The sequence below is a fragment of the Neoarius graeffei genome, chromosome 26, assembly GCF_027579695.1.
Source record: "Neoarius graeffei isolate fNeoGra1 chromosome 26, fNeoGra1.pri, whole genome shotgun sequence".
Lineage (NCBI taxonomy): Eukaryota > Metazoa > Chordata > Actinopteri > Siluriformes > Ariidae > Neoarius > Neoarius graeffei.
The window spans coordinates 54,028,281-54,052,477 of NC_083594.1; the positions used below are offsets into that span (position 1 = coordinate 54,028,281).

General features: G+C 44.2%; 1 protein-coding gene across 1 annotated transcript in view; it reads right to left on the minus strand.

Annotated features, from left to right (window-relative positions):
* Window positions 1–522: 522 nt before the first annotated feature.
* cacna2d3 (calcium channel, voltage dependent, alpha2/delta subunit 3) overlaps window positions 523–24,197 on the minus strand; it is a 75,971-nt gene continuing 52,296 nt past the window's right edge. The window contains exons 29-38 of the mRNA XM_060910339.1: window positions 21,777–21,821; window positions 19,028–19,090; window positions 17,964–18,034; window positions 17,731–17,806; window positions 17,391–17,431; window positions 17,215–17,270; window positions 16,967–17,084; window positions 10,383–10,495; window positions 9,648–9,730; window positions 523–1,432 (exon numbers count right to left, since the gene is read on the minus strand). Coding sequence (XP_060766322.1) covers window positions 1,340–1,432; window positions 9,648–9,730; window positions 10,383–10,495; window positions 16,967–17,084; window positions 17,215–17,270; window positions 17,391–17,431; window positions 17,731–17,806; window positions 17,964–18,034; window positions 19,028–19,090; window positions 21,777–21,821 — 759 coding nt within the window. The 3' untranslated portion in view covers window positions 523–1,339. The remainder of the gene's footprint in view (window positions 1,433–9,647; window positions 9,731–10,382; window positions 10,496–16,966; window positions 17,085–17,214; window positions 17,271–17,390; window positions 17,432–17,730; window positions 17,807–17,963; window positions 18,035–19,027; window positions 19,091–21,776; window positions 21,822–24,197) is intronic.

Genomic DNA, 24,197 nt, shown 5'->3' on the forward strand with positions numbered 1-24,197 from the left:
GAACAGGATAAAGCGGCTACAGATAATGGATGGATGGACATTTCCTGTCTGAAGGATGAGAACCGAAGCTGCACATCCTGTTTTTTTATTTTACTATTAATTAACTTGTGTATATTCATTCATTCAATCATTCATTCATTTCCATTTCTTAAATTTATTTTAAACGTATTTCCTGCACACATTTTTTTCCTTCACCCTTCATTCCAAAAATAAAAAAATAAAGAAAAAAGGAGCGAAAATCTCCAAATTTCAACCACATCTGAGGCCAGTGATGGAAAATAGCTTTTATTTACAATAAATGGCTTTCTTTCTTTCTTTCTTTCTTTCTTTCTTTCTTTCTTTCTTTCTTTCTTTCTTTCTTTCTTTCTTTCTTTTTGAGGTATAATCATTTCAAAGACATTTTCTTTTCTTTGTTCTTTTCTTTTTTTGTTAAGCAAGCATTCTTGTGCAATTCATCAGAATTTTTAAAAATCAGTATTTTTTGTAGAATACTTCAAACATTTTTTCACTTCATCCATGTTTATTTCCTTTAATTAAAGTATAGCGTCTAAAAAATGACAGGCAGACGAATGGAAATGAAATTAACCAAGAAACATTTTTTCCCCAGTTGCTCATAAACAACTGGATTGAATTTTTGGATGAATTTACAAAAAGCAGTGATTTATTATCAGCACGTTCGTCTCCCACATGACACAGGACTCATGGCTCAGATTAAAGATAAAACCCTGAACACGGTCGTGTCCCAAACGCTAAATTCACATCTCCATGTTTGTGATTCGTATCTCAAAGCAAAGGGTGAAGAGAATTTGTTCATACGGCGTCTCTATGGTGTCCTGCTAGCATACGTTAGACTGAACGCTCAGAAGCAGTTCACAAATATAACATTGAGATAACTGTCATGTAATAAAGCAGAAAGTTCATCGTGTTTAGCGTCTCTGCGCCACATTTAGCTGAGAAGGAGAGTGAAACGCTTTTAGCTGCTAATTTAAGAGCAGGCTGCGAGCTACAAAATGGCAGCCAGAGCACAATTATCATTACTTTCTTTCCACACATCATACGGTACCAACTGGAATTTTCTCATTAGAATGAATTGTTAGACCCTTCTAGCGTTTGGGTCACGCCCATTTCCGATCACTCCCTTCACAGTTGGACATTCTTTAAGGTCATATAAAGGTCACTGAGCCTCCAAAGTGTCAGCAGGTTTCGTTTTGAGGTCATAAGGATGAGTTTGATTCTGTTAGCAAGCTGCATTTGAACTGTATTATTTTTGTTTTCACCCCGTTTAGCGTTAGCGAGGATGATCCCTCCGATCACTGGAGGTCGAAGATCACGTCAAAGGTCACCTGGAAGTGAGGAAGATCAGGAGGGGGATCAAAGCGGCAGCGAGCGTGGGAGAAAGTGTCACGGCTGAGCCGCACTCCATGGCATTTTCCTGCACACACACACACACACACACACACACACACACACACACACACACAACACAGTGACTCAGACTTTGTGTGGACCAAATGTCCTATTAATGACAGGAATAAGTGATAAATTTGTGGGGACATTTGACCAGTAAATAAATAAATAAAGTTATTTCCAGGTACAGTCACAGAATACAGATACAATACCACACACACACACACACACACACACACACACACACACACACACACACACACACACACACACACCGAGTGTACCTCAGGATGGAAGGGGTGACAGGAGTCAGGACGTTTGCGGTCCTTCTGAAACTTCAGCGTCTCGCACTTAAGAGACTCATTGTGTGTTCAGAGGTTAAAGTACAAAAACTCTCAGATAAAATAACTCTCTCTCTCTCACACACACACACACACACACACACACACACACACACACACACACAGTCAAAATGGTGTAGAATGTTATCATGAGGTTGTCAGTAAACCTGCTGAACCTGTCCAAACTACAAACATAGACACCATGGTCTACACTTCCCACAACTCACAGCGCCCTCTGTCTCCCGACTACTGAGATCAGCTGCCACTCGTTATTCCAGTTAGTCCCCCTGCCTATACAAACCTCTCACTCACGCCGCTTCAGTGTGAAGTATCGTTCTGTCTTCTACAGTTCACACGAAGCCTTGTTATTTCCTGACTGAATCTCGGTCTTCTGACTCTTGCTTCCCTGTTTTCCGTTTACGCTCTTTGTCTATTCCCTTTCACGCTGTTTGCTGATCGCCTGACCCTCGCCAGTTCTACGACTCTGATTCTTCTCTCACGTTTTGGCTCGGACACTGTTTACTCCTTGTCGCTCTTCTGCGATTACATCCATAAGTGCCTGCATCGTGACAGAGGTTAATGTGCGTGTGTGTTCAGGAAGACATTGAAAGCTGCACCAGAAAAGAAAATATATAAATGGCTCTCTCGCTCTATTTATAATTTGTGAAGGATATAGGTGATCTCGATCGGCTCCATGGTAACTGGAGGGGTGGAGCTACAGTCACACTTGTTCTCCACAACGACCATGAAGAGGTTACTGCTGGGGATCTGCTGAATGACAAATGTCCTGAGAGAGAGAGAGAGAGGGAGAGAGAGAGAGAAATTCTCATTTTTTCTCAGAGTTTACATGCTGCAGTTTATGGTGGTGTAGTGGTTAGTACTGTCACCTCACAGCAAGAGGGTTCTGGGCTCAAGCCCAGTAGCCGACAAGGGCCTTTCTGTGTGGAGTTTGAATGTTCTCTCTGTGTCTGTGTGGGTTTCCTCTGGGTGCTTCAGTTTCTCCCACAGTCCAAAGACGTGCAGGTTAGGATAACGTCGGGTGGCCATTGGCTGAGGTTGGGATGAAGTGCTCTTGAGCAAGGAACGTAAACCACAACTGCTCCCGGGCGCTGTAGCATCGCTGCCCACTGCTCTGGGTATGTGTGTGTGCTCATTGTTCACATGTGTGTGCATGCGTGTGTTCACTGACTCAGATGGATTAAATACAGAGGATGAATTTCACTGTGCTTAAGAGTACGTGTGATAAATAAAGGCTTCTTCAGTGTCTAAACTGCTGTTTTATTCAACTTTCATGAAACAGATTATTGCAAGTGAAATTTCATCAATCGATCAGTGCATAACTGTTTTTTTTTCCCCTCAAATTCAAGGAACCTTACACTTGATTGTAAACACAGTGTTCTGTGTTTCTGCAAAACTTTCAATGCAAATCTACAAGCAGTTTTTCGATTGGTTAAGAACTACAACAGTCCTTAACCAATTAAAAAATGGGAAATAAAAGAAAACCACAAACAAATTAATTCATTATAGCTGCAAGCAACAATGACAACAGGCCCTGACTTCTTTGGTGCAATCACACCTCTGGTGATATCACCATATTCACACAATGTTTCATAAACAAAACTGTCTTGGAGCAATATCACCAAGACGCGTTCAAAAAAACAAACAAACAAAAAAAAAACCCTCTTTCTGTTGCCAGATGGTGGCGCTATACCAGAGAGTCACTCTGGGCATCTGGATATCATCATCATCATCATAACCAATAACTATCGCAAATCTGACATGAATCTGATGAACCATCCAGGAGCAATGTAGCTGAGATGGGTGAAAAAACAGCCACTCTTTCTGTGGCCAGATGGTGGCGCTATGCCACAGTGTTACTCTGGACATATGAATATGATCAGAACCATCAGAACCAATAACCTGTGAAGTCTGAGCCATATCAAGCAATGCATGAAAGACCTACCGTATGAGGCACTTCCTGTTTGCGTGTTGAGATGTATAAATTCATTGTGTTCCCATTTGGACGCCTTGGAAGATATCAAAAATCCCTTCACAATTTAACATCAGGAACATCTTCACGTCATGTCAACCAAATCTGCCGTGACTCTGAGGAACCGCCTTGGAGCAGGATTTCAAGTGTCGAAGTGGACAAAATCCAAAATATCTCACTTCCTATAAGGCGGGGCTAATGCAATGTATATCATCAGTGTGTTTGTCTTTGGGAGCCCCACACGTGTACCGAATGTGGTGTGTGTATGTGAAGTTATATGCTGATAACAAGAGTCAATGACATTTGGTGGCGCAATGGATCCCTGCCAAGCCTCGGTCCCTGAGGAGCTGTCACAAGCACTGATGTGTCAGTGTTTTCCCTCATGGGGAAAACCTCAAACATGGTCACGTCTTGAGGAAAAAAACCAAAAGTGTTTCTGGATTGAATCGGATCTTTGCCCCGATGGTGCTTGGGCCCGAACAAACAAAACATGAACATAAACAAAATATGGAGAATCTTCTAGACAGGGTTATTGCAGTAAACTCAGGTTTTAATAGTTATTTTTATGAACTCATGAAAGGAACAAAGTGTGAAAGTATGAAAAAAAACCTTCATCACCTCACCACACTACACTCTTGTCCAAAAACGGCTTTTCAAACAGACAACCAAAAAAGCACCTGGGGTTCTCGATGAGACTGTTTTATTCTGAGAACATACAGAACTTCAGCATCTCAGTTATCACATAAGGTATTTTCAGCTCTGCTCTGCACCGCAACAAAACCAACCCACAGTGTCTGTTCTCTGTTTGCTGCAACGTTTGTTTTTTTATGCCTTGGAAAGTTTCTCCTTCCTGTGTTACGAACAGCAGAGAGCTCAGAGTCCCACTCTGAGGACGTGTCGAGCGTTTCATTCACCACAGCGCATCATTATTTTTTTCACCTTCTTTCTGAAACCACACAAACGACTTTTTCACAGTTCTTGAGCCAACACTTCGCACAACACTGCACGCACAGTGATATTAATATCCTTTGAGTTGGTGATCTGGCGGGTATAAGCAAAAAATTTTTCCAGCAACGAGCTGGAGCAGCTACGAGCACAAGATAACTGCCGAATTAGATAAAAATAAATGGCCTCAGAGAGGCTGGAGCTCATACCGGCCAAGACGCCTATAAAATCGTAAATATGAGAGGTGTCACCACCATCTTGACAATTTTTATGCATACCCACCTGGGGAACATTGTCTGTGAGGTTGATCGAAATCCGATCAATCCTATAGGAGGAGTAGCGATTTTTGTAAATTGTGAATGGACGATGCGTGATCGCATTCACTCATCCGGCCTGGTCTGCGGCTGGATGAGCTAAAAACAAACCAACATTTAATGAAACGAACAATGCAACAAACAAACCAACAAACTCTTTGTTTGGGTAAGGCTGATGATGAAGTTTGGGCGGGGCTTATTACAATATATTGAAAGTGTATCCAGCTCTTTATTCAGTGTGCTCTATCTTTAAATTTATTCTCGATTGGTGAATTCGGGGGCGGCACGGTGGTGTAGTGGTTAGCGCTGTCGCCTCACAGCAAGAAGGTCCTGGGTTCGAGCCCCATGGCCGGCGAGGGCCTTTCTGTGTGGAGTTTGCATGTTCTCCCCGTGTCCGCGTGGGTTTCCTCCGGGTGCTCCGGTTTCCCCCACAGTCCAAAGACATGCAGGTTAGGTTAACTGGTGACTCTAAATTGAGCGTAGGTGTGAATGTGAGTGTGAATGGTTGTCTGTGTCTATGTGTCAGCCCTGTGATGACCTGGCGACTTGTCCAGGGTGTACCCCGCCTTTCGCCCGTAGTCAGCTGGGATAGGCTCCAGCTTGCCTGCGACCCTGTAGAACAGGATAAAGTGGCTACAGATAATGAGATGAGATGGTGAATTCAGATTGTGACTTTTGTGCCCGACCTGTTTGACTCAGTTAGATCTAGATTCTTGCAACTAGTCTTGTTGATTCTGTGGTTCTGTTTGGGAGTGGCTGCTGGTCGATGCTCATTAGTTCTCACATGGCTAATCTCAAGTAGTTTAAGTCTCCCTTAAGGTGTGAACTATAGGTAGGGCTTCCTAAGATATACTGAAGGTGTATTTGCTCCAGTGTATGTCAGGGTCAGAACATTTTCTTCATGTGCACGTGACGTCACGCTTATTTTCCAAACCGGAAGTCCACCATGTTGGATAATAACAACCAAGATAGTGGCGCTTCATGTGCGAGCTGCTGCAACGCATCGTGATTTTCTTTTGATTTCATTGCCTTTGAAGAAAGACAATGCCTCCTTTGTGTGCAGGGTATAATCGCGGTAATACTACTGAGAAACGGTTCTTCAGAAATCCCAAAATAATTAATGAGTGAATGCACTGTGGTTCAAAAACATACATCGTAAGGACTTAACTGAGGAAAAAGCTAATTACACCCGTGTGTGTGTGTGTGTGTGTGTGTGTGGTGACCACTTTATATCTGGGAAGAGTTCATTCCTAATTAAAGCGATGCTTTCTGCTGAAGTTTGGAGCGGTGTTTCTCAAGATCGTTGAGAATGTTGAGAATACACGAGCATGAACAAGCATCCTGTCATCTTTTCATTGTTTAGTGAGAAGAAATCGTAGGTATTTCAGCTCTTATTAGCCTTCATTTGTGCGTTGGTTGTCCACGAGGTTTGTAGAATGAGATAGTTCACGCTGATATCAGGGTATTTGATCAGTGGTAACGAGGCTAAATCCTCTGGAACATTGGACGGCTTTAACATATTTGGGTCAAAGCCACAAATTTCAACTTTCCTCTGAATCTTGACCTGGCAGAGGATTCCAGAGAATCATAACACTTCGAGAAAGTTAGAGATGCTTTTTCACAGTTATTTTTTGCACAAGACAGCATCCTGGATTTGGAAATTATCCAGCATGGTGGCAGATGCATACATCACACTATTTTGTCACATGGTTGCACAAGAAGAATTCTGCAACATTTAGAAGCACACAATTATCTCGAAAGTGTGGAATTAAGAGGTATTTGTTCCCTCATCTTGTTCAGTTTGGGGTACCAGTTCCCAAAATTCTCACCCCCAACTTCAACTCACCGACCTCACTCCTAACTTCTGCCTCACACCTACGGTATCTCTATCACCACATCTCACAGACTCAGAAGCTCACAGAGGAACCTCCACTGTTGCCCCAGTCTCAAACAGTGATGGTAGTTCTCCTCCACCACTCTGTTGCTGCTGTCCCTCCACCAGCTTCCTGTAGTTGCTGCATCAGATTTAAACACCAATGCTTGCTTACAAACCAAAAACAGGCCAGCACCCACTTACCTCAGAGCCACTAACCACACGCCACGCTGCACCATGCTGCACCACGCTCCCTCTGATCCTCTAACACTGCTCAACTGGACACACCATCTCTCAGGGTACAAAGAAGACCTGCATCAAGACTGTTCTCTGTTCTGGCACATTGGTGATGGAATGAAATTCCTCTAGATGTCCGAGCAGCCGAGTCTTCAAATGGCGCCTAAAGACAGACCTCTTCCTGAAGTACTGAAATTAGCACTTTTATTTTTTAAAAATCTTGTGTTGTTGTGCTTTTCTTACTCCAGTATGTTTTCCTTTTAGTTCATGGCCTAATGGTTAGAGAAGCAGCTCTGGGACCAAGAGGTCACTGGTTTGATTCCCTCAATCAGCAGGAATGGCTGACGCGCCCTTCAACAAGGCACCTCACCCCCAAATTCTCTCCTGCATTAATGTCTGGAATGTCATATCGTAAATCAGGATGTGTTTATTGATTGAGACTTCAAAGCACTTCTCAAACTCGCTCTGGATCAGGGAGTCCGCCAAATACTGGAAATGTAAATCTAATAAAAAAAAACACATACACAAGAAAAAAAAAACAAAAAAACCTGACTTGGGGGCGGCACGGTGGTGTAGTGGTTAGCACTGTCGCCTCACAGCAAGAAGGTCCGGGTTCGAGCCCCGGGGCCAGCGAGGGCCTTTCTGTGTGGAGTTTGCATGTTCTCCCCGTGTCCGCGTGGGTTTCCTCCGGGTGCTCCCGTTTCCTCCACAGTCCAGAGACATGCAGGTTAGGTTAACTGGTGACTCTAAATTGAGCGTAGGTGTGAATGTGAGTGTGAATGGTTGTCTGTGTCTATGTGTCAGCCCTGTGATGACCTGGCGACTTGTCCAGGGTGAACCCCGCCTTTCGCCCGTAGTCAGCTGGGATAGGCTCCAGCTTGCCTGCAACCCTGTAGAACAGGATAAAGCGGCTACAGATAATGGATGGATGGACATTTCCTGTCTGAAAGATGAGAACCGAAGCTGCACATCCTGTTTTTTTATTTTACTATTAATTAACTTGTGTATATTCATTCAATCATTCATTCATTTCCATTTCTTAAATTTATTTTAAACGTATTTCCTGCACACATTTTTTTCCTTCATCCATCATTCCAAAAAAAAAAGAAAAAAGGAGCGAAAATCTCCAAATTTCAACCACATCTGAGGCCAGTGATGGAAAATAGCTTTTATTTACAAGAAATGGCTTTCTTTCTTTCTTTCTTTCTTTCTTTCTTTCTTTCTTTCTTTCTTTCTTTTTGAGGTATAATCATTTCAAAGACATTTTCTTTTCTTTGTTCTTTTCTTTTTTTGTTAAGCAAGCATTCTTGTGCAATTCATCAGAATTTTTAAAAATCAGTATTTTTTGTAGAATACTTCAAACATTTTTTCACTTCATGCATGTTTATTTCCTTTAATTAAAGTATAGCGTCTAAAAAATGACAGGCAGACGAATGGAAATGAAATTAACCAAGAAACATTTTTTCCCCAGTTGCTCATAAACAACTGGATTGAATTTTTGGATGAATTTACAAAAAGCAGTGATTTATTATCAGCACGTTCGTCTCCCACATGACACAGGACTCATGGCTCAGATTAAAGATAAAACCCTGAACACGGTCGTGTCCCAAACGCTAAATTCACATCTCCGTGTTTGTGATTCGTATCTCAAAGCAAAGGGTGAAGAGAATTTGTTCATACGGCGTCTCTATGGTGTCCTGCTAGCATACGTTAGACTGAACGCTCAGAAGCAGTTCACAAATATAACATTGAGATAACTGTCATGTAATAAAGCAGAAAGTTCATCGTGTTTAGCGTCTCTGCGCCACATTTAGCTGAGAAGGAGAGTGAAACGCTTTTAGCTGCTAATTTAAGAGCAGGCTGCAAGCTACAAAATGGCAGCCAGAGCACAATTATCATTACTTTCTTTCCACACACCATACGGTACCAACTGGAATTTTCTCATTAGAATGAATTGTTAGACCCTTCTAGCGTTTGGGTCACGCCCATTTCCGATCACTCCCTTCACAGTTGGACATTCTTTAAGGTCATATAAAGGTCACTGAGCCTCCAAAGTGTCAGCAGGTTTCGTTTTGAGGTCATAAGGATGAGTTTGATTCTGTTAGCAAGCTGCATTTGAACTGTATTATTTTTGTTTTCACCCCCGTTTAGCGTTAGCGAGGATGATCCCTCCGATCACTGGAGGTCGAAGATCACGTCAAAGGTCACCTGGAAGTGAGTAAGATCAGGAGGGGGATCAAAGCGGCAGCGAGCGTGGGAGAAAGTGTCACGGCTGAGCCGCACTCCATGGCATTTTCCTACACACACACACACACACACACACACACACACACACACACACACACACACAACACAGTGACTCAGACTTTGTGTGGACCAAATGTCCTATTAATGACAGGAATAAGTGATAAATTTGTGGGGACATTTGACCAGTAAATAAATAAAAAATGTTATTTCCAGGTACAGTCACAGAATACAGATACAATACCACACACACACACACACACACACACACACACACACACACACACCGAGTGTACCTCAGGATGGAAGGGGTGACAGGAGTCAGGACGTTTGCGGTCCTTCTGAAACTTCAGCGTCTCGCACTTAAGAGACTCATTGTGTGTTCAGAGGTTAAAGTACAAAAACTCTCAGATAAAATAACTCTCTCTCTCACACACACACACACACACACACACACACACACACACACACACACACACACAGTCAAAATGGTGTAGAATGTTATCATGAGGTTGTCAGTAAACCTGCTGAACCTGTCCAAACTACAAACATAGACACCATGGTCTACACTTCCCACAACTCACAGCGCCCTCTGTCTCCCGACTACTGAGATCAGCTGCCACTCGTTATTCCAGTTAGTCCCCCTGCCTATACAAACCTCTCACTCACGCCGCTTCAGTGTGAAGTATCGTTCTGTCTTCTACAGTTCACACGAAGCCTTGTTATTTCCTGACTGACTCTCGGTCTTCTGACTCTTGCTTCCCTGTTTTCCGTTTACGCTCTTTGTCTATTCCCTTTCACGCTGTTTGCTGATCGCCTGACCCTCGCCAGTTCTACGACTCTGATTCTTCTCTCACGTTTTGGCTCGGACACTGTTTACTCCTTGTCGCTCTTCTGCGATTACATACATAAGTGCCTGCATCGTAACAGAGGTGAGTGTGCGTGTGTGTTCAGGAAGACATTGAAAGCTGCACCAGAAAAGAAAATATATAAATGGCTCTCTCGCTCTATTTATAATTTGTGAAGGATATAGATGATCTCGATCGGCTCCATGGTAACTGGAGGGGTGGAGCTACAGTCACACTTGTTCTCCACAACGACCATGAAGAGGTTACTGCTGGGGATCTGCTGAATGACAAATGTCCTGAGAGAGAGAGAGAGAGGGAGAGAGAGAGAAATTCTCATTTTTTCTCAGAGTTGACATGCTGCAGTTTATGGTGGTGTAGTGGTTAGTACTGTCACCTCACAGCAAGAGGGTTCTGGGCTCAAGCCCAGTAGCCGACAAGGGCCTTTCTGTGTGGAGTTTGAATGTTCTCTCTGTGTCTGTGTGGGTTTCCTCTGGGTGCTTCAGTTTCTCCCACAGTCCAAAGACGTGCAGGTTAGGATAACGTCGGGTGGCCATTGGCTGAGGTTGGGATGAAGTGCTCTTGAGCAAGGAACGTAAACCACAACTGCTCCCGGGCGCTGTAGCATCACTGCCCACTGCTCTGGGTATGTGTGTGTGCTCATTGTTCACGTGTGTGTGCATGCGTGTGTTCACTGACTCAGATGGGTTAAATACAGAGGATGAATTTCACTGTGCTTAAGAGTACGTGTGATAAATAAAGGCTTCTTCAGTGTCTAAACTGCAGTTTTATTCAACTTTCATGAAACAGATTATTGCAAGTGAAATTTCATCAATCGATCAGTGCATAACTGTTTTTTATTCCCCCCTCAAATTCAAGGAACCTTACACTTGATTGTAAACACAGTGTTCTGTGTTTCTGCAAAACTTTCAATGCAAATCTACAAGCAGTTTTTCGATTGGTTAAGAACTACAACAGTCCTTAACCAATTAAAAAATGGGAAATAAAATAAAACCACAAACAAATTAATTCATTATAGCTGCAAGCAACAATGACAACAGGCCCTGACTTCTTTGGTGCAATCACACCTCTGGTGATATCACCATATTCACACAACATTTCATAAACAAAACTGTCTTGGAGCAATATCACCAAGACGCGTTCAAAAAACAAACAAACAAACAAACAAACAAACAAAAAAAAACTCTTTCTGTTGCCAGATGGTGGCGCTATACCAGAGAGTCACTCTGGGCATCTGGATATCATCATCATCATCCTCACCAATAACTATCGCAAATCTGACATGAATCTGATCAACCATCCAGGAGCAATGTAGCTGAGATGGGTGAAAAAGCAGCCACTCTTTCTGTGGCCAGATGGTGGCGCTATGCCACAGTGTCACTCTGGACATATGAATATGATCAGAACCATCAGAACCAATAACCTGTGAAGTCTGAGCCATATCAAGCAATGCATGAAAGACCTACCGTATGAGGCACTTCCTGTTTGCGTGTTGAGATGTATAAATTCATTGTGTTCCCATTTGGACGCCTTGGAAGATATCAAAAATCCCTTCACAATTTAACATCAGGAACATCTTCACGTCATGTCGACCAAATCTGCCGTGAATCTGAGGAACCGCCTTGGAGCAGGATTTCAAGTGTCGAAGTGGACAAAATCCAAAATATCTCACTTCCTATAGGGCGGGGCTAATGCAATGTATAATATCAATGTGTTTGTCTTTGGGAGCCCCACACGTGTACCGAATGTGGTGTGTGTATGTGAAGTTATATGCTGATAACAAGAGTCAATGACATTTGGTGGCGCAATGGATCCCTGCCAAGCCTCGGTCCCTGAGGAGCTGTCACAAGCACTGATGTGTCAGTGTTTTCCCTCATGGGGAAAACCTCAAACATGGTCACATCTTGAGGAAAAAAACCAAAAGTGTTTCTGGATTGAATCGGATCTTTGCCCCGATGGTGCTTGGGCCCGAACAAACAAAACATGAACATAAACAAAATATGGAGAATCTTCTAGACAGGGTTATTGCAGTAAACTCAGGTTTTAATAGTTATTTTTATGAACTCATGAAAGGAACAAAGTGTGAAAGTATGAAAAAAAAAAACTTCATCACCTCACCACACTACACTCTTGTCCAAAAACGGCTTTTCAAACAGACAACCAAAAAAGCACCTGGGGTTCTCGATGAGACTGTTTTATTCTGAGAACATACAGAACTTCAGCATCTCAGTTATCACATAAGGTATTTTCAGCTCTGCTCTGCACCGCAACAAAACCAACCCACAGTGTCTGTTCTCTGTTTGCTGCAACGTTTGTTTTTTTGATGCCTTGGAAAGTTTCTCCTTCCTGTGTTACGAACAGCAGAGAGCTCAGAGTCCCACTCTGAGGACGTGTCGAGCGTTTCATTCACCACAGCGCATCATTATTTTTTCACCTTCTTTCTGAAACCACACAAATGACTTTTTCACAGTTCTTGAGCCAACACTTCGCACAACACTGCACGCACAGTGATATTAATATCCTTTGAGTTGGTGATCTGGCGGGTGTAAGCAAAAATTTTTCCAGCAACGAGCTGGAGCAGCTACGAGCACAAGATAACTGCCGAATTAGATAAAAATAAATGGCCTCAGAGAGGCTGGAGCTCATACCGGCCAAGACGCCTATAAAATCGTAAATATGACAGGTGTTACCACCATCTTGACAATTTTTATGCATACCCACCTGGGGAACATTGTCTGTGAGGTTGATCGAAATCCGATCAATCCGATAGGAGGAGTAGCGATTTTTGTAAATTGTGAATGGATGATGCGTGATCGCATTCGCTCATCCGGCCTGGTCTGCGGCTGGATGAGCTAAAAACAAACCAACATTTAATGAAACGAACAATGCAACAAACAAACCAACAAACTCTTTGTTTGGGTAAGGCTGATGATGAAGTTTGGGCGGGGCTTATTACAATATATTGAAAGTGTATCCAGCTCTTTATTCAGTGTGCTCTATCTTTGAATTTATTCTCGATTGGTGAATTCGGGGGCGGCATGGTGGTGTAGTGGTTAGTGCTGTCGCCTCACAGCAAGAAGGTCCGGGTTCGAGCCCTGTGGCCGGCGAGGGCCTTTCTGGGTGTACCCCGCCTTTCGCCCGTAGTCAGCTGGGATCGGATCCGGCTTGCCTGCGACCCTGTAGAACAGGATAAAGCGGCTAGAGATGATGAGATGAGATGAGATGGTGAATTCAGATTGTGACTTTTGTGCCCGACCTGTTTGACTCAGTTAGATCTAGATTCTTGCAACTAGTCTTGTTGATTCTGTGGTTCTGTTTGGGAGTGGCTGCTGGTCGATGCTCATTAGTTCTCACCTGGCTAATCTCAAGTAGTTTAAGTCTCCCTTAAGGTGTGAACTATAGGTAGGGCTTCCTAAGATATACTGAAGGTGTATTTGCTCCAGTGTATGTCAGGGTCAGAACATTTTCTTCATGTGCACGTGACGTCACGCTTATTTTCCAAACCGGAAGTCCGCCATGTTGGATAATAACAACCAAGATAGCGGCGCTCCATGTGCGAGCTGCTGCAACGCATCGTGATTTTCTTTTGATTTCATTGCCTTTGAAGAAAGACAATGCCTCCTTTGTGTGCAGGGTATAATCGCGGTAATACTACTGAGAAACGGTTCTTCATCTCATCTCATCTCATTATCTCTAGCCGCTTTATCCTTCTACAGGGTCGCAGGCAAGCTGGATCCTATCCCAGCTGACTATGGGCGAAAGGCGGGGTACACCCTGGACAAGTCGCCAGGTCATCACAGGGCTGACACATAGACACAGACAACCATTCACACTCACATTCACACCTACGCTCAATTTAGAGTCACCAGTTAACCTAACCTGCATGTCTTTGGACTGTGGGGGAAACCGGAGCACCCGGAGGAAACCCACGCGGACACGGGGAGAACATGCAAACTCCACACAGAAAGGCCCTCGCCGGCCCCGGGGCTCGAACCCAGGACCTTCTTGCTGTGAGGCGACAGCGCTAACCACTACACCACCGTGCCGCCCCGGTTCTTCAGAAATCCCAAAATAATTAATGAGTGAATGCACTGTGGTTCAAAAACATACATCATAAGGACTTAACTGAGGAAAAAGCTAATTACACCCGTGTGTGTGTGTGTGTGTGTGTGTGTGGTGACCACTTTATATCTGGGAAGAGTTCATTGCTAATTAAAGCGATGCTTTCTGCTGAAGTTTGGAGCGGTGTTTCTCAAGATCGTTGAGAATGTTGAGAATACACGAGCATGAACAAGCATCCTGTCATCTTTTCATTGTTTAGTGAGAAGAAATCGTAGGTATTTCAGCTCTTATTAGCCTTCATTTGTGCGTTGGTTGTCCACGAGGTTTGTAGAATGAGATAGTTCATGCTGATATCAGGGTATTTGATCAGTGGTAACGAGGCTAAATCCTCTGGAACATTGGACGGCTTTAACATATTTGGGTCAAAGCCACAAATTTCAACTTTCCTCTGAATCTTGACCTGGCAGAGGATTCCAGAGAATCATAACACTTCGAGAAAGTTAGAGATGCTTTTTCACAGTTATTTTTTGCACAAGACAGCATCCTGGATTTGGAAATTATCCAGCATGGTGGCAGATGCATACATCACACTATTTTGTCACATGGTTGCACAAGAAGAATTCTGCAACATTTAGAAGCACACAATTATCTCGAAAGTGTGGAATTAAGAGGTATTTGTTCCCTCATCTTGTTCAGTTTGGGGTACCAGTTCCCAAAATTCTCACCCCCAACTTCAACTCACCGACCTCACTCCTAACTTCTGCCTCACACCTACGGTATCTCTATCACCACATCTCACAGACTCAGAAGCTCACAGAGGAACCTCCACTGTTGCCCCAGTCTCAAACAGTGATGGTAGTTCTCCTCCACCACTCTGTTGCTGCTGTCCCTCCACCAGCTTCCTGTAGTTGCTGCATCAGATTTAAACACCAATGCTTGCTTACAAACCAAAAACAGGCCAGCACCCACTTACCTCAGAGCCACTAACCACACGCCACGCTGCACCATGCTGCACCACGCTCCCTCTGATCCTCTAACACTGCTCAACTGGACACACCATCTCTCAGGGTACAAAGAAGACCTGCATCAAGACTGTTCTCTGTTCTGGCACATTGGTGATGGAATGAAATTCCTCTAGATGTCCGAGCAGCCGAGTCTTCAAATGGCGCCTAAAGACAGACCTCTTCCTGAAGTACTGAAATTAGCACTTTTATTTTTTTTAAAAATCTTGTGTTGTTGTGCTTTTCTTACTCCAGTATGTTTTCCTTTTAGTTCATGGCCTAATGGTTAGAGAAGCAGCTCTGGGACCAAAAGCTCACTGGTTTGATTCCCTCAATCAGCAGGAATGGCTGACGCACCCTTCAACAAGGCACCTCACCCCCAAATTCTCTCCTGCATTAATGTCTGGAATGTCATATCGTAAATCAGGATGTGTTTATTGATTGAGACTTCAAAGCACTTCTCAAACTCGCTCTGGATCAGGGAGTCCGCCAAATACTGGAAATGTAAATCTAATAAAAAAAAAAAACACACATACACAAGAAAAAAAAAAACCTGACTTGGGGGTGGCACGGTGGTGTAGTGGTTAGCACTGTCGCCTCACAGCAAGAAGGTCCGGGTTCGAGCTCCGTGGCCAGCGAGGGCCTTTCTGTGCGGAGTTTGCATGTTCTCCCCGTGTCCGCGTGGGTTTCCTCCGGGTGCTCCGGTTTCCCCCACAGTCCAAAGACATGCAGGTTAGGTTAACTGGTGACTCTAAATTGAGCGTAGGTGTGAATGTGAGTGTGAATGGTTGTCTGTGTCTATGTGTCAGCCCTGTGATGACCTGGCGACTTGTCCAGGGTGTACCCCGCCTTTCGCCCGTAGTCAGCTGGGATAGACTCCAGCTCGCCTGTGACCCGATAGAGGATAAGCAGCTACGGATAATGGATGGATGGAACCTGACTTGCAATTGTTGAGAAAGTTACAGTTGTGTGTCACAAAACGGTCCGTTAAAGGAGGATCTTAAATGTTAATGATGCAATATAATCTAGGGATCTACACACACACACACACACACACACAGGATACACTTGGGTTAAGCAAAATAACTGTAACCCATCATCCTGTTGTTTATCTTAACCTCAACCACACACTGGCTAAAGAATGATAAACTGTACCAGCTGCTTCATTCAGCAAAAGAAAACCAAAACCTGCTGTCTGTTTTTTAATTTAAAAATGTTTGAGAAAGCAGCGCTGCAGGTTCGAGACGAGCTTCAAAGGCTGCGATGACAAAAAAAAAATGCATGTACTGTATTGATCTGGTGAGTCACTTGCAGAGTGAAGCTGAGGGGACACACACACACACACACGGCGGCACAGTGATGTAGTAGCGTGGTGGTTAGCACTGTCGCCTCACAGCAAGAAGGTTCTGGGTTCGAGCCCAGTGCTGAGGGGGGCTTTCTGTGTGGAGTTTGCATGTTCTCCCCAGGTGCTGTAGCATCGCTGCCCACTGCTGTGTGTGCGTGTGTGCGTGCACGCTCATTGCTCACTTGTGTGTGTGCGCACATGCGTGTGTTCACTGCTTCAAATGGGTTAAATACAGAGGAGGAATTTCACTGCTTCAGTCTGTGCTTGAGTGTACGTATGAGAAATAAAGGCTTCTTATCTTGTTCTTGTCTTCACACACACACACACACACACACACACACCTGATACAGCCGTTGCAGTCGATGCTGCCTGCCGTCTCTTTGATCGTGCGCTCTGAGACAAACACAGGGTACTCCATATCACATGGCACCAGCATCGCCCTCCTGTTCGCTCTGTCAGCTGGAGCACACACACACACACACACTATCATAAATACATCCTCATGGTTCTACTTTGTCAACAAATTTCATAAATACTGAAAGAGATCCTTCTGAGTAACTCAATAAGGAGATGAGCAAAACTGAACCACCTTTTACAGTCGAGTCCCAACTCCACCAGCTGTAAAAGTTAAACTCAAGCAGGAATCTGTAACACACACACACACACACACACACACACACACACACACTCGGAGGAGTAAAATCACCCAGCACCATGTGTAACTGCAGAATTGACACAAGTGAACCCGAAACTAGTTTTTCTTACAGGATAATTTCACTGATGAGCCACTTTACAGCAGCAAATGGCTGAAAAAGAAAAACACACACACACACACACACACACACACACACATGCAGGTTACGCACTGTACACTGAGGACCAAAAATTAAACATACATGATATTTTTATTTTTATTTAATTACTTCTGAAAAAAAAAACCTTACACAAGCGTATCAACTTTTTTTGTGAAATGTGATTTTTTTTTAAATTTGCGTTTCTGTTACTCAATTTTTCGTTCATAATTTCAAATCGTACGTTCAGCAGGTGAAAGTAAAACCGCCTGATGCTTAACACCTCGAACACTAACAGTAATGTTCATACTCACGTTCAGTAAAGTGCGCCCACTGTCACTGCTGCCTACGTACTCCTTACACAGAGCCTGATAATCATACAGAGTGATCCTGCCACACACACACACACACACACACACACACGGTAAAACATGTTTGTGTTCCAATCTGCTCTACATCATCATGGTAAGTGCAATGTATTTGAATGATGCCTGCATGTTTTTCAAGGTGTGTGTGTGTGTGTGTGTGTGTGTGTTTGCTCTCTGACCTTTTAAAAGAGCCCATGATGAGCAGTTTGTTCATGACGGCCCCCTCCACCTCTCCAAAGAAGAGCCCCGTCTATGAAGAGACAGGAAGTGACATCACAACAACTTTCAGGAACCAGTTACAGTTATTATGGTATATCTCTGTAAATCTGGAACAGAATTAATTCATTTTATTAATTTTTTTTTTACAAAGTGCAATAGCTAGAAATATAATTACTCTGTCTTTTTTATTAATGTCTCTTTTATTCAGTGTATCTTTATGTTTTCAGATGGGATATTAATTCATTGTCACGTAACAAAGACAACAACCATTCTTATTATTCACACCGTAAACACAAAGTGTGAAAGTTAGTCTGACCCGTGGCTGGTCATATTCAGGGTTAAATATTAAATGTTTGATGATGATGGAGAGAGAGAGAGAGAGAGAGAGAGAGAGAGAGAGAGAGAGAGAGAGAAGGCCAAATATGGTACATAAATAAAAAAAATAATTACAAATAAGGGGCGGCACGGTGGTGTAGTGGTTAGCGCTGTCGCCTCACAGCAAGAAGGTCCGGGTTCGAGCCCCGTGGCCGGCGAGGGCCTTTCTGTGCGGAGTTTGCATGTTCTCCCCGTGTCCGCGTGGGTTTCCTCCGGGTGCTCCGGTTTCCCCCACAGTCCAAAGACATGCAGGTTAGGTTAACTGGTGACTCTAAATTGAGCGTAGGTGTGAATGTGAGTGTGAATGGTTGTCTGTGTCTATGTGTCAGCCCTGTGATGACCTGGCGACTTGTCCAGGGTGTACCCCGCCTTTCGCCCGTAGTCAGCTGGGATAGGATCCAGCTCGCCTGCGACCCTGTAGAACAGGATAAAGCGGCTACAGATAATGAGATGAATTATAAATAAATAATTTCTGTTCTGTGGTAGTGTTTATCCACTGACAGACTGGGCAAAGTGGGTGCCAATACTTTGTGCAAAGCCTCACAAGTGAGCTGTCTGGTGGGTGACTCTGATAAACGGACAGTAGTCTGAAGATTAAAGATGAAACCTGACATGGAATCAAATCTCACGCTCACTGAGACGGACAAACCTGAGAGTAATCCTCAGACACCAGGATGAAGCCGTTGTTGTCGATCAGGTAACATTTAATATCCTGGGGGAGAGAGAGACAGAGGGAGAGAGAGAGAGAGACAGAGACAGAGGGGGAGAGAGAGAGAGACAGAGGGGGAGAGAGACAGAGGGAGAGAGAGAGAATACAGCAGTAGTAAAGTAACTGTAATGTGATGAAACTCAAACATATGAGCTCGTGTCTCAGTGAGGAACTAAAACCCAGCAGGTGTTTCACAATGAACTCTGAGTGAATCAGCCTGGTGTGTGTGTGTGTGTGTGTGTGTGTGTGTGTGTGTGTGTGTGTGTGTGTGTGTGTGTGTGTGTGTGTGTGTGTGCGCCCATGTGCCAGACAGGTATTACAGCACTGTGTTTCGTTTCTGCATGAACCAACTGTGGGAATCTGCCAGAAAAAGAGGAAATGAGTTTTTAGAGGTGAAGTGGAAGGCAAGAAGAAAGTGGAACAAGACAGACAGAGAAGTAGGAAAGGAAGAAAGAGGAGAGAGAGAGAGAGAGTGTCAGAGGTGGACAGTAACAAAGTACATTTACTTGAGTTCTGTACTTAAGTCCACTTTTTGAGTATCTGTATTTTACTTGAGCATTAATTTTTTTGGAAACTTATGACTTTAACTTCACTACATTTGAAAGACAAATATCGTACTTTTCACTCCACTACATTTCTATCAAGGTCCTCGTTACTCGTTACTATGAAGCAGCTTTGAAAGTGGATGTTTTTTTTCTTTTCTTTTCTAAAACGTGATTGATTTTTTCACAGTTGACACTGAGAGCCGATCAGTAATCACTCGGGTCACGTCACGTCCATCGACTGTATAAAATCGAGTTCAGTGATTTCTCAGCAGCGTTATTTGAACATGACCAATTGATGGCAGAATGGAAGGAGGCGGTTCTTCTGGGGAATGGTCTGAGGAAACGATTTTGTTTTAAATGTTTGCATTGTTTGCTTCAAACAAATGACATCATGGCCTCCAAAAACTCGCCGTCCAATCTGCAGAAGCATATGTAAACATATGTAAACGTTTTATTCCAAGAGAAAGCTTACAATGAAGTTCTCTGTGCTTTTAGAGCGAGCGATAACGTTGCAATAGCTATGCAGTCGGATTAGTCAAATGACTTTCTATGGATTTGCCCACCAGGTTGCCATAGCTTTGTCCACACACACAGCTACACTACCGTTCAAAAGTTTGGGGTCACCCAGACAATTCTGTGTTTTCCATGAAAAGTCACACTTTTATTTCCCACCATAAGTTGTAAAATGAATAGAAAATATAGTCGAGACATTTTTCTGGCCATTTTGAGCATTTAATCGACCCCACAAATGTGATGCTCCAGAAACTCAATCTGCTCAAAGGAAGGTCAGTTTTATAGCTTCTCTAAAGAGCTCAACTGTTTTCAGCTGTGCTAACATGATTGTACAAGGGTTTTCTAATCATCCATTAGCCTTCTGAGGCAATGAGCAAACACATTATACCATTAGAACACTGGAGTGAGAGTTGCTGGAAATGGGCCTCTATACACCTATGGAGATATTGCACCAAAAACCAGACATTTGCAGCTAGAATAGTCATTTACCACATTAGCAATGTATAGAGTGGATTTCTGATTAGTTTAAAGTAATCTTCATTGAAAAGAACAGTGCCTTTCTTTCAAAAATAAGGACATTTCAAAGTGACCCCAAACTTTTGAACGGTAGTGTAGTTAACTTGGACACTGTTAGTTAGCATGTAAAAACAGAGTTATGCTAACATGAATAACGTTAACATATCTGAAATCCTTTCAGAAATATTTTTAGCATAATCTTGCCAAATAAACAATGTAGAAATCTTTCTTTTCTAGTAGTGTTAGCTACCCAATATGATTTTGAGTTTGAAAAGAGTTTGCTAGCGTCAGGTGGAGTTTCACTGACTAGCTACTGTAGCTGAACGTTAAACCACCATGATGCATAGCATGCGTTCAGCTTTTGTGACCTTGCATAATTACAATAGCTACTACATATTTTTTACCAGTAGCTAAAGCGGAAAAATAGCAAGCATCTTATTGATGATTCTGCTTGGTTGTAAGTTGTGTTTCATTTTGTAACGTTCTACCAGGTTCTGCAAGTTAATCAATAAATCCAGTCGGTTGATTCAGAGGCATTAGGTTTTGTAAGCGTTGTGGTAATAATACAATGATGCATTGACAGAAAATCAAATCAAATCAAATCAAGTTTATTTGTATAGCACTTTTAACAATAAACATTGTCGCAAAGCAGCTTTACAGAATTTGAACGACTTAAAACATGAGCTAATTTTATCCCTAATCTGTCCCCAATGATGAAGCCTGTGGCGACGGTGGCAAGGAAAAACTCCCTCAGACGACATGAGGAAGAAACCTCGAGAGGAACCAGACTCAAAAGGGAACCCATCCTCATTTGGGCAACAACAGACAGCCTGACTATAATATTAACAGTTTTAACAGGTATAGCCCTCAACTGTCCTCATGGGGCCGTCCTTCACAGGAGCGGTGCGATAAAACTCCGACTTTAAATGTACTTTTAATAATTAAGTATTTTTAAAAGTGAGTACTTCAGTATTTTAACTTCAGTAAAAATTTGACTGGACAACTTTCACTTGTATCGGAGTAACATTTGATCAGTGGGATCTGTACTTTGACTTAAGTAATGAAGTTGGGTACTTTGTCCACCTCTAGAGTGTGTGTGTGTGTGTGTGTATTACCTCATTGTCACAGCTGATGCTGCATTTCCCATCCAGAGCGTGACACTGTGAAAGACGGAGGATCAGATCATCAGAACAAATTGTTTCACTTCATGCCTCAGGGTGCAATGTTTCACTTCTACATATTAATCGTGTGAAAGGGGTGTGGCACACACTTCTATTATTTTAGATTATTATTCCCTGAGATGCTTTTATAAACTTTGTGAGGTTTTTATTATTTTTTTATTCATAAAAACGCCTTGTTTCTTTTTTTTCATGCCGGTTTATTATGGTCTGAAAACTCGTCTCGTCTCGTCTTGTCTCGTCTTCTTCCGCTTTATCCGGGGCCGGGTCGCGGAGGCAGCAGTCTGAACATGGAAGCCCAAACTTCCCTTTCCCCAGTCACCTCGGCCAGCTCCTCGGGAAGAACACCGAGGTGTTCCCAGGCCAGCCGAGAGACATAGTCCCTCCAGCGTGTCCTGGGTCTTCCCTGGGACCTCCTCCCGGGGGGACATGCCTGGAACACCTCCCCAGGGAGGCGTCCAGGAGGCATCCGAAAAAGATGCCTGAGCCACCTCAGCTGATTCCTCTCGATGTGGAGGAGCAGCGGCTCTACTCCGAGCTTCTCCCGAGTGACTGTGCTTCTCACCCTATCTCTAAGGGAGCGCCCAGCCACCCTGCAAAGGAAACTCATTTCGGCCGCTTGTATCCGCGATCTTGTTCTTTCGGTCATTACCCAAAGCTCATGACCATAGGTAACAGCCGGAACGTAGATCGACCGGTAAATTGAGAGCTTCGCCTTTTGGCTCAGCTCCTTCACCACAATGGACCGGTAAAGCAACCGCATCACTGCGGAGGCTGCACTGATCCGCCTGTCGATCTCACGCTCCATCCTTCCCTCACTCGTGAACAAGATCCCGAGATACTTAAACTCCTCCACTTGAGGCAGGACTTCTCCACCAACCTGGAGAGGGCAAGCCACCTTTTTCCGGTCGAGAACCATGGCCTCGGACTTGGAGGTGCTGATTCTCATCCCAGCCGCTTCACACTTGACTGCAAACCACCCCAGTGCATGCTGAAGGTCCTGGTTTGAAGAAGCCAACAGGACAACATCATCCGCAAAAAGCAGAGATGAAATCCTGTGGTTCCCAAACAGGATTCCTTCTGGCCCCTGGCTGTGCCTAGAAATTCTGTCCATAAAAATTATGAACAGAACCGGTGACAAAGGGCAGCCCTGCCGGAATCCAACATGCACTGGGAACAGGTCTGACTTACTGCCGGCAATGCGAACCAGACTCCTGCTCCATTTGTACAGGGACCGGACAGCCCTTAGCAAAGAGCCCCGAACCCCATACTCCCGAAGCACCCCCCACAGAATACCATGAGGGACACGGTCGAATGCCTTCTCCAGATCCACAAAACACATGTGGACTGGTTGGGCAAACTCCCATGAACCCTTGAGCACCCTATAAGGGTATAGAGCTGGTCCAGTGTTCCGCGACCAGGATGAAAACTGCATTGTTCCTCCTGGATCCGAGGTTCGACTATTGGTTGAATTCTCCTCTCCAGTACCCTGGAGTAAACCTTCCCTGGGAGGCTGAGAAGTGTGATTCCCCTATTATTGGAGCACACTCTCCGGTCCCCTTTCTTAAAAAGAGGGACCACCACCCCAGTCTGCCACTCCAGAGGCACTGTCCCCGACCGCCATGCGATGTTGCAGAGGCGTGTCAACCAAGACAGCCCCACAACATCCAGAGACTTGAGATACTCAGGGCGGATCTCATCCACCCCCTGTGCCTTGCCACCAAGGAGCTTGCAAACCACCTCAGTGACTTCGGCTTGGGTAATGGACGAGTCCACCTCTGAGTCATCAGCCTCAGTTTCCTCAATGGAAGACATGATGGTGGGATTGAGGAGATCCTCAAAGTATTCCTTCCACCGCCCGACAATGTCCCCAGTCGAGGTCAACAGCTCCCCACCCGCACTGTAAACAGTGTTGGCAGAGTACTGCTTCCCCCTCCTGAGGCACCGGACAGTTTGCCAGAATTTCTTCGAGGCCAACCAATAGTCCTTCTCCATAGCCTCCCCGAACTCCTCCCAGTTCCGAGATTTTGCCTCCGCAACTGCCTGAGCTGTGGCACGCCTGGCCTGCCGATACCCGTCAGCTGCCTCAGGAGTCCTGGAGGTCAACATGTCCCGATAGGACTCCTTCTTCAGCTTGACGGCATCCCTTACTTCCGGTGTCCACCACCGGGTTCGGGGATTGTCGCCACAACAGGCACCGGAGACCTTGCGGCCACAGCTCTGAACAGCTGCGTCCACAATGGAGGTAGAGAACATGGTCCACTCAGACTTAATGTCCCCCGCCTCCCTCGGAAGCTGGGAAAAGCTCTCCCGGAGGTGGGAGTTAAAGACCCCCCCGACAGAGTGCTCGGCCAGACG